Raw genomic sequence first — 11,144 nt, 5'->3', positions numbered from 1 at the left:
AGTAAAATGAGTCAATGTTGGACAAATGTCTGAAAAGCAGGAACATTCCTAGAAATATCCTTTGATTTCTGACTGGAAAGGAGAAGCTGTCTAAATACTCTGAGTCTTTAAATAGACACTGGCTGAAGGATACTAGAGCCTCCAAGTCTCCTTGATATTTGCACTGTTCTTTATGTTCCCCTTTGCCCTGTGCTGTTTCAGTGCTCTTTTCACCCTTTCATAACTTGCATACAACCTGCTTCTGTTGAAAGCATTTCTCCAGTGGTCCTTCCCAGCTGCCTGCAAGCCTTCCTCTTCATACAGCAGATCTTGGCCATGTTATGTTTGGCTATAAGTACAGCGTGAAACTCCTCTCCTCGATCGACGTAATGGCGGTATGAAAAGCTGTCAGTGCAGAAGTGATAATACTCTCAAAACGTGAGTTTTTCAGCTCTTGCTTTTCTCTGAGCAGGCTGCAGCTACATTGCCTTGGCAAAGCACAGGTCTGCTGGTATAAGCCAGGGTAGTGCTCAGCGTGCCACCGCGCTTACCAGGTCCATTTGTGAGTCGCCAGTGTAGACATGGTCTTTATCAGAGCAAGAGCCCAGACACGGCAAACCTTCATTTATGCAAATTAAGTTAAACTTCCAATCTTTGCTTAAAATAATGTTTAATTTGTAAAATAAATAAATGAAGGTTTGTAGTGCATTCGTTGCGGCAGGAATGTTTGCTTCTGCTGTATGACTGATCTTTTACTTTCCTGTTCCTTTTCAGGAGGTGCATACCTCAGCCTTCCTGGGTGAAATCAGTCTAGATAACATGTTCCTTGGCAGGTGTTACAATTCCAATTTGCCAGTGGATAACTTTGGTTTTTATTTTTCTAACACTTCTTAGTATGTAATGCTCATGATAGAGGAAAAATGTTTGTCCATTCTAGTATCTCTGTCTTCAAGACTAAAGAATCAAACAGTGGGGAGAGTTTGCTAGTTTTAAAATGTTCGATGTAACTTCAGCACAAAGCTCCCTACTGTCATTTGTGGAGTCTGAGCAATGTAACATCCCTCCAAAAACCTGGAGTCCGCTACTGCAGGAGGATTTCGGGTAAGGAGGATGAACTAGGTAACCGAGAAAATGAGCTGCCCTAATGCTTGCTTTTAAAATGAGCTCTGCCTGGGATTTATATCCTAGGGCTGCAGCTGGGATTAACTTTGTAGGTACGAATAGTAAGATGCTAAAGCATGGCCTCCTCGCAAGTCCTACACACATTCACACAGTGTAGGAATGTTTTTGTTTCACTTGCCTGCCTCTTTGCTCCAGCACACAATGCATATAATCTGATTCTCTGAATGAACCTTTGTTTGGGGAAATACTGTTAGTTTTGGCTCTTGGAGAGCTGAGCTGACAGACCCAACTCCCCAACAAAACAGATTGGAGATTAAAAAACAAACTAAAACCATGCCTTCAAAAAAAAAAAATGCTGGGGAGAAGCCAAAAATTTCCTTTTCTGTGTTGCTGAGAAAGCTAATCTATTTAGCTACTGTAATATCAAATCAGATTATTCTTTCTGTTGCTTAAATTAAGAGCCTCACCACCATCACCTGCAATAAAAGGAAAAATCTTAGTCTATCTCGAACTATTGCATGATCATGTACGGGAAGGAATTGGGGGGAGGAGGCACAGAGGAAGTAGGTTCTGAGGCAGGAGTTAACAAGGCAAAAAGGAGAAGTCTTTTAGCACAAGGGCAGTGGGAATCTGTTAACTAAACAGGAAAACGCAATACATTTCTGTAGCTCGTTACTGTAAACTGAATTTACAAAATTCAGATTTGAAAACAAAATAACTATAGTACACAAGACCCCTATGGTCTGTATGAGGAGTGATCCCTGCAGGTCTGCAGTAGCTGCTTTTCAAGGTATCTGCTGTGTTTGCTGAGAATATATATTTGGGCAGCAGGGTCAGGCCTGTGGAATCTGAGCCGCGACGCTCAGAGGTTTATGTTTAAATTCCATGTACGATAGATCTAGGCCAGGTGCTATCTGAGTGCAAAAGGAAAAAATAACTTCTGAGCTAGAGAGCTGACTCTAGCCAGAGATTTTCCTCACCCCTACATATCCAAACAAGTGAAAGGTGTGAGGGTGAAAATGAGGGGTTTACATGCAGAGTAGGGTGGCATGTCAAAAAAAAAAAAAGTCCCACTTCTAGAGCTGCCACTCACACACTTCGTAGCCATGGGTGTATAAATCAGTCTTGCTGTTTCCTTATTTCTAAGCAAGCGATCCTGCATTTCTTCCCTCGCAAGGTATTTTAAAGACCTCTTATTTTGTGCAGCGTTTCGTTCAGTACAGTCGCAAGATAGCTTGCCAGCTGAAATTCCTTTTAGCAATGTTTGCGTGCCATGGTGTGGAGAATGAACTTAATTTATTTTCTGAATGGGGGAAGGGGATTTTTTAGACTGATATTTACAGCAAAGTCTTCCCTGTTGTCTTCTATTAGGAAAGGATTTGAAACATAATGCTGTGGTACGGTTTTGACCGTTTCTGAGGTATGTAAAAAATGGGGAACTGCAAGTTGAATCAGAAATGGCTTAATAAAGCATTTCAGCTGTATAAAACCTGTTAAGTTCTGCCATACTATACTATATAGTTTCTATCTATTCAACATGTATTTAAACCATCTATTAAATAGAGATTTTGTAAGCTGACCAGAGCAGCCCTCTGAGATTGTCTTGGTTTGGGTGGAATTTATCTTAATATTTAAAACTCTCTGTCTCTGCCCCTCCGGTGCTCTTAGTAGAAATCAGTGTTTCTTAAAATGCTAGCATTTCTTAATTCTAGTTAGAAATGAAAAAAACACCCAAAGTTCTTCTGGGTTTGCACACAGATGAATGTCCATTTCTGTCCAAATCCAGAGGGTGGTTATGTCATGTGGCTTTATGCTGACCCAAGTCCATCTTAAAATCCTCTGATTTAAGGGGAGAGAACAGGGGATTCTTCTGTTGTGAGTCATCTTATATCAGAGCTGGATCATGCTTCTACTGATGTCAGCAGGAGTTTTTCTGCTGAATTTATTGATTGCATGGTTTTTCAGTGTTACAGAGAGCTACTGGTTTAAATTTGAAGCCATCCTAACAGCTGTGAATGGCATCTCACGTGCCCCGTACCTCATAAGGAAGAAGGTCGCCCCTTTGCCTTGTCCCTACTGAGTCAAAAGCATCACTAAAATATTCTGCAAGAGCATTCATTAACTGCTCTTCTAGATAATATTTGTTAGCCATACACTTAAAAAGCTGTTCATTGCTAATCACCGGTGGAAGGCGACCCTTTAACATACAGTCTTTAAAAAACAAAATCTATGGAGATGAGAATGTAAGAACCCTTCATAGGTACTGTTTGCCTGTGTGTGCCTGAAACACTTTATTTTGGGTCTTACTGACATAGAAGAAGATTATGACGGTCTCAGAATCCAAACTGTGTAAAAATGGGCATTGCCAGGGTAAAATCTGTTCTGTGCTGTGTTAGGATACATACCTTCTCCCTAATTACATTTCAGTTGATCAAAGAAAAATTTCAAAGTCAAACGTGTTTAAGGAAGTGGGGTCATGCTCTCACAATGGACGTCTGGTTCTTGTACTTCGCCGCAAGTCTTGTGATGTTTGAAGGTTTGTAATTGCTTTTAAAACACAGCTGCTTTCACTGGAATTTTAAAAATGGAGAGTGTTGTGTTACTCTTAACAGATCAGTGCTGTGTTATCTGTCTGCCCTCTTGGTTCTCAGTTGCCTGAGGTAGCTCCTGAACTGGGAAAAAATACATAAAAAAAACTTGGGAATGGACTCCAGCCTCTCCTGGCATTCCCAGGACTCAGGTGAAAGCTGCAGCATATGGAAGTCGCAGCCTCAATTGTCTGCAGCTTCTCTTCTGAAAACACTGTGACTCCTCCAAAGCGTGTACCTGTGTCCAAGGGGAATTCCAGCTGCATTGGCTGTTCAGCTGAAGCTTTTTTAGTTGGTTTGCTGTGATCAAATAACTTGAGAACACTTGGTCTCCGGAAGTGGAGATTTCTACATGGGAGACTGAACTGAACTGCTGGAATGTATTGTACATCATCCACCAGATGGTTTTCAGCCACTTTGATTTGATCTGTGTTTGATAGTGATGAAGATATGAAAGTTGCATATTCCTCCAGCGTTGCTTATGTGAGCTGGCACATCCTGTGCTTCTGGCAGCAACGACCCCTGCAGAATGCAACCGAGAGCCTGGCTCCCTCTGCGCTCCTCTCCTCGGGCACCGGCTGTGTGGCACCAACATCCTCTAGGTCATGCCACTGGCTGGTGTGGATGCAGCTGTCCCAGCATGTACCATGGAGAATTTGGTCCAAGCCTCGCTTGGGATAGAATTATAGAACTGTTTAGGTTGGGAAAGACCTTTAAGATCATCAAGTCCAAACGATGCTCTCCTCCTCCCCTCTTTGGAAGCAGCCCTCCTGCAGAGTTGCAGCAGCCGTTGTAGAAAGAGCGAGGACCACGTGTGCACTGGTGTCTTGTGCTCGCAGGTACATTGTGACTGTCTAGCTGGTCGGCAGGGAGCTCTGCATTTCTTGTAGGAGTCGACGTGGTCTTAGGAGACAGGGAGCTGGCAGGAGCAGCAGCCAGTGGGTCTCCATTTGGACTTTTTGTTGGTTTGCTGCTTTAAAAATCTGAAGATGGGTTTCAGTTGGGCAGCTGCTGTCAGTCACGGTGTTGTGCAAAGTAATTGACTTTCCAGTGACTTTGGAATTTGGAATAGTGTCTAAATATTATTGTCAGCTTCATGCTGATTCCTCTCCACTGAGGCTGAAGTTGTTTCACTTATGACCTCAAGCTGGACTTGTGCTTTGCTCCCATGGGAACTAAAAATAATAATTATTTTAAGAATAGGTTCTTAATCACTTCCTTCTTTTGATGGACTATTTTTGTTTAGCATTTTGTAAGAATGTAATAGAAAATGTTTTAAACTATTTGTGTTTTAATTCCAGTTTTAATTGGCTCTTTGAAGATGCAAAGAGTGTGCAAGAATTAATTACAGTTCCTTTCAGGATTTTTGTAGAAAAGCATTCGTTGTTGTTATTCTGAGTGAAGATTATTAGAGTTTATTACAGCTTTGGCAAACTGTCCAGTCACACAGAGCTACGAAGAGATGAACATTAAGTTGACAGATTTCTTAGTCAAAGGCATGTGGGCATGTTGTCAGTGTTAGTGATGCATCAGCATGTTATCTCCTGCCTCCGAACTGTTAATGTACGTATGAGAAACAGAAAAAGATGTGCTTTAATCTGCATTTAGAAGGAATGATAAGGCAAGATACTCAATAATCTTGTGGCAGAGTTGGCTGTGCAGTGAACACTGAAGGTGATGAGATAGTTTACAGAGATGGGGAAAATGTTAAACAGATGGAGGTCACAATCTGCCCTGACCCACAGCAGCTGGATAACAGTGAGGTAAAATACTTAATTTGGAGATCTTTCCATAAACTGAAAGAGTCTTGAAACTCAGAAGTGGGGGGTAGGGAGATGTATTTCAAAGAGTGGCATATGGGTGCTCTAGTGCAAAAAAAAAAAAAATCCAGAAGGGCTTTCCTAGATTTCAGTGAGCATACAAAGTGTGGCTGCACGGAGTGCCTTAGAGCCCAGCTACAGAGAATAACACAAGTACATCAATAATTGGATTTTCTACTCCTTGCTAATAGTTTACATGGTTTACTATTACTTCCAGTCAGTGAAGTTGCTTGCCCCAGCAAGTCCACTTGCCTGAGAGGGAGCCAATGTTCTATTTTGTGTACCAAATTTTGTTTGTGCTTTTATTTCTTCTCAAGCACCAGAGCCCCAAAGGCCACAGCAGAGCCTCGCAGCATAGCCGAGAGGGCTGAGCAGACAGCATACACCCTGAAGGGCAGCCGGGCGTGGACCGTGGTGAACGCAGGACTCGCAGGCTTGTCGCTTACCTGCTCTCTTGCTACTGCGAGTTGTCCTTTTAGCGCAGTTGATATCTGGCCTCTACACCCACTTCCCTGTGCATATAAAAGCACTGCAGTTTATTTTTAAAGAGGATGAGGAGCACAAAAAAATCTTTGTACTACTGAGCAACAGCTCACCTGATGGTGATTTAACCTATTGCTACAACTGGCGTGATACCTAGTAGTAAAATTGAAAGAGCAGAGCTGTCTTTTCTTTACCTGTCACTTTACTGAGGTCTGGCGCTTGCTCATCTGTTACTGTCGTGGTTGTGGGAATACCTGAGTGGTAACAGCAGTTGTGGTGCTAGCAAGGGAGAAAAGAAATGATAAGCCAGATACTTGAAGAAAGTGGTTTAATGTTATTGACACCTCTGGTGTTCTGGCTGCTGTTGCATAGGCTGCGAGGATGTTTTACTTCTTTATAGTATTACAAGTTTTATTGCACGTTTTCTTTAAAAAGAGCTGCTCTGAGGAGGTTTCCCAGACCAGGCAGGAAACGGGAATCGGCAGTTTTCCAGTTTCAGGCCTCCCTCTGCATGGCCTTGGGCAAGCCAAGGGAAGTGCCTGGCACGTCTGTAGAGTGTACTTCCTATTCTCACAACGACTTTGGAGCTTAAATGTAAAATAGGGACTTTAAAGGAAGAATAATTCAGCTCTTTTGAGTTCGCTTGTACTGAATGTATGATAGCAAATACCTAGTGCCCTAGCACAGGCTAGTTCTAGTACAGCTGTCTCGAGTGCCACTGCAGTTGGTGGTAGAAGTCGCTCCCGATTGACCAGGAGCTCGGTGATCTCTTCTGAGAGGGTGAAGCGTTTGGAGGTGATGTTGTTCCTGTCGCTCTTTTTGTGTACTCTTCACTACAGAAGACCTTAACCTCTTGACCTGGTGCTCATAATTTTTCAAGACGAACCTGCTGCCTTTGCGTGTGTTGTCGTATTGATTGCAATTTGTATTGCTGGGCCACTTCTGTTGTAACAAGGATGCACAAACAACGTACAGAGACATAAACTCAGAATATGTATGGCTACAACCACAAAAAATGAGAGAGGGAGAACCTGGGATAGGCACAATACCTATACTTTAGACTATGGCTTGAGGTTTACTACATTATTTCCTACTTCCTCTGCTCTGTCAGTAGTATGGATTAATGATTCATAAAGGTGTGTTTTAAGGGCTGGGTAGTTTGTGTTTATACAGTATTTACTGGAGTCCCTGTTGCTTCTTTTTTCTTCCCTTCTCCCTCCCACCTCCCAAGATTGTTCATACATAAGCTATTTCTCTTTCCAGCCTTCCCTTTCCTTGGAGGAAAGTTACAATTTCTAGTCTGTTACTGATGCTGTGTGCCCAGCTGTGTTTACCAGCACTGTAGAATTGGTGGGTGATGTTTTTTCTTGGGCCAGAGCTGGCATTTCATTCTTCCTTCCCAGTGTTACCAACCTGGAAAATAGAACGGAACTGTAGAAAGGAACTTGTGTTGAATTCATCCAGCTCCTGAACAAAATCCAAGCCAAAACTGTATGTGGCCAAATGCAGAAAAACCTCTAGGCCAGGTTTTGGGCTTAATTTTGAGCAATCTTTTCTCAGTTGATGAAAGATCATTGGCTGGCATTTGAGAAGGTGGGATACTGGCAAGTAGAAAAGTGAGTTTGGGTGAAGCTGAAGAGACTTGTGAGACCAGCTGTTAGCAGGCAGATGAGAGCATGAAGGAGTCTTGAAAACGGGACTCTTCTCTGGCACCTAGGTCAGTAAGCCATGGCAAAAGTTGTCACTGGCCAAGTGTGGCTTGTACTTTTTTCTGTTGACAGTTTGGCAGCTTTAGGGGGATGCTTTGTCTTGAAAGGACTGGCAAGAGAAAACCTGACATGAGAATCATTTGCTCTCTGTTTCATTTCAGTGGAAAGCTGGTTTCACCAAAATGGAAAAACTTTAAAGGCTTGAAACTTCAGTGGAGAGATAAAATCCGTCTCAATAACGCCATCTGGAGGGCATGGTACATGCAGTGTAAGTATCATGCTTGGTTGTGTCTCTTGCTGTAAAATATTTTCCAAGACGCATATGTAAGAAGCAAGAAAGAACTGAAATTACTGTCTAGTGAAAAGCTCTAACACTTGCTGAAGGCCCAGATGTCTCGGAGGCTGTCATGGCGGTGCCTTTGGATCAGTGCTTTCTTAGAGATGTCCTCACAGAGGCTGTACTGAGCGGTCCAAACACAGCCTGTGATTTCCCCAATTTTTTTTCCACATCTTGCCGTTGAAGTGACAGGGCTCTCTGCAGAGCCTGCATGTGCTGGGCACTCAGATTTTCATTCCTGTTTCAGACCTGGAGAAGCGCAAGAATCCAGTATGCCATTTTGTGACTCCACTGGATGGCTCTGTTGATGTAGATGAACATCGTCGGCCAGAGGTATGTAAAACCTGAGGAACAGACTAAAGAGCTCTAGAGATTGTAACACGACTTTCTTGTCTGCTAGATGTGAGAGCAGCATAGCAATTCTAAGTTTACTGTATTGAGATGATCAAGGTGCAACTAGAAGGACATTTTATTCTCTGTGTAACTTATGTCTGTTTTCTAGTTCTTATGTTCTAGTTTAGTGAAACATAGGTCATAGAAGTGCAATTTGAATAGTTAAGATTTTGACAGCTGCTGCTCTCTTCGGGCTGGAGATTCCTGAAGTCAGTGGGAAATCAGTGATGACTGTTTCCACAATTGATCTAAGTGACCCTGTCAGAGTTTTCTGTATCTTTATTTAATCGAGGAGGTGTGATTTCTAGACAACATGCAATTTCTTTTTCTCTGTCAAGGTCACTTCACAAAAAAAGTGAATATGAGTCTGCATACTTTCATTTTTGTTCTCTGTGTAAACATAAATGAAAACTAATGTCTGCTCTCTGCCTCCTTGCAAAAAACCAGTGAGGCAACGTGTGGCACTCTATACTGCATAACTCTAGCATAATTTATAACTCAAAAGGAGTTTGTGGAACCATCTCAGGTTTTTGAAAGAACAGTGTTCGTGTTTGTGTTGAAAGATGACCCTCGAACACAAGAAAGTTCTGTTAAGGCTCTCATTAGTCTGCTGTCCCCAACTTATACACTGCTATCTGTGATACATTGAAGACCCACATTATTCTGGTCCTTCTGTTGCTCTTAGTATGTGGCATGCGAGGTCATGCTTCTCCCAGAGCTGGACATCAGATTTCTATTGCTTTGTGTCATTCTTAACAGCTTTTGTGTATGTCTGGGCATGTTCTTGAAACCTTGGGAAATTCTCTTTGACTGTTCTCTGCGCAACAGTGTCGTAGGCTTTGTACATTATATTTTAGTAAATTTGTTTTAAAGGGGTTTTTTTTTTTTGCCATCTCTTAACTATTGGTTATGGTTGAGCTGGTGTGGGAGATGCTGACCATGCAGTCAGACATCACATCTTGTTTGTTTATTGTGGGAATGATGAAGTTAGTGCTGTCAGATTTGCTCTATAATAGCTGAACTCTGGGACAGCGTGGGCTGCTGATATGTGAGCCTAAACAGAATTAGCATACTTGCTTTTGCATTTTTTCTGCCTGAATATTTGCTTGAAAATGTATTGGATGTTCAGCCATTATGTGATTCTGTGTGATTCATGGTATGTCTTTGTGTTCTCAGGCCATTGCAACGGAAGGGAAATACTGGAAACGAAGAATCGAAATAGTCATCAGGGAATACCACAAGTGGAGAACATACTTCAAGAAAAGGGTCTGTTGGTTTACACAGTTAAAAGTAGCTTACCTGAACTTGGTCATTTGCTTTTTGAGTTTTAATGTCACTTTTGCTAACATGCAAGAATACTTAAGAGATAAGCAAGTACAGGCATATTCATCTGGTTAGTCCCACTTAACTAAAAATTATTGTGCAGGGTCTAATTGTGCATGATTGGGTCTTAAAAGTTCTGCAAAATCAGGTTGTCTACTGGCATATACAGGACCTATTCTGACTTCAACATCTGTTTTGTTCTCTTTTTGCAGTTACAGAAACATAAAGATGAAGATCTTTCAAGTTTGGTCAGGGTAGGTAATACCACTGATAAGTGGCAGCATTTATGCTTGTAGAAGCTGCAATAAGTAACAAAGCTTTAACATGCAGTAGCTTGCATTGATTAAAATCTAAAGACAAGCATCTTGCTTAAGCCTCGATTTAGGTTAGACACCCTAATGTTTATGCGCCTTAGAGAGTAATGTAAGACTTGTAGCTTGAATTGGATGGTGGAGAGGTTGAATGTAAAGTGCTATGACAGAAGAACTGAGAATTAGTATTGGGTGCCCAGAAAGAGCAATCTCTTTGAGGGCTGGCACGTTGTTTCATCTTGTTACTGAGTTGTAGCTGGCACTACTGCCTCGCTTGTGTAACTGGATCTGTGAAGATGTCTGTGTTACATGTTACAGATCTTCCTGCTGCCCACAACAGTGGCAAATAATGTGCCAGGATCCTAAAAAAGGCAAAATGTTTAAAGGAACAATGGTATCACCATTTAGTATGCCCCTTAAAGTCATCAAACCTACTTTGGGGATATAAACTGATGATCAGAAGCACTGTTGTTTTTTTGGTTTTGGTTTTTTTTTTTTTTTTTCTTTTTGGAGTTAAGCATAAATCTGTATCTGTTCCAGTTTCACAAAACTCTCAGCTGTTTTGGCCATGAGCTCCAATGCACCATCATGGTATGTTGGTGTAGTTGCAGCTGCATGTTATCTTAGCCACAAGAACCTGACTGTGTGTGCTTTTAGTCTGCAGCAAACGCAAGGCAATGCAATTTATCTTAGCCCGTAGTGAAGGACGGGTAAGCCAAGTCACATTACGTGGTATTTTTCGTGGGCTAAAAGTGCCCACAGGAATGTCAACATATCTTGTGCAAAGTCAAGTTGCAATTACACTTAGCTACATTTCAGAGATTCGGATACACTTCAAGATAGGAGTTGTTTGCTTTGAGTTTTTGCTGTGCGTATTAGTTTAAAATCTTTATTCAAACCAAGGGATCGTTAAACTACAAAAATATGCGTGTAATTAGTGAAACTGGAAAGTGTTGGTGAAGTTATTTTGTCTTCTGGCCTTCTAGTCAACATCAGGTTGTTTTTGGGCAAAACCCTTTGTTTTTGTGGTATTCCTCTGAAGTTTTCTGTTGTTGCTCAAATCAGCGAGCTGAAGTTGT

The 11,144-nt window shown here is 41.8% G+C and overlaps 1 protein-coding gene across 1 annotated transcript in view; it reads left to right on the top strand.

The window, feature by feature from the left end:
- Positions 1–368: 368 nt before the first annotated feature.
- LOC104122742 (MLX interacting protein) overlaps positions 369–11,144 on the top strand; it is a 34,435-nt gene continuing 23,659 nt past the window's right edge. Inside the window, exons 1-6 of the mRNA XM_035890470.1 lie at positions 369–374; positions 7,553–7,608; positions 7,863–7,969; positions 8,286–8,371; positions 9,608–9,697; positions 9,967–10,008. Coding sequence (XP_035746363.1) covers positions 369–374; positions 7,553–7,608; positions 7,863–7,969; positions 8,286–8,371; positions 9,608–9,697; positions 9,967–10,008 — 387 coding nt within the window. The remainder of the gene's footprint in view (positions 375–7,552; positions 7,609–7,862; positions 7,970–8,285; positions 8,372–9,607; positions 9,698–9,966; positions 10,009–11,144) is intronic.

The sequence above is a fragment of the Egretta garzetta genome, unplaced genomic scaffold (assembly GCF_000687185.1).
Source record: "Egretta garzetta isolate BGI_Z169 unplaced genomic scaffold, ASM68718v1 scaffold343, whole genome shotgun sequence".
Lineage (NCBI taxonomy): Eukaryota > Metazoa > Chordata > Aves > Pelecaniformes > Ardeidae > Egretta > Egretta garzetta.
Note: the sequence above shows the minus strand (reverse complement) of the source record. Positions and strands in the feature narration are given on the sequence as shown.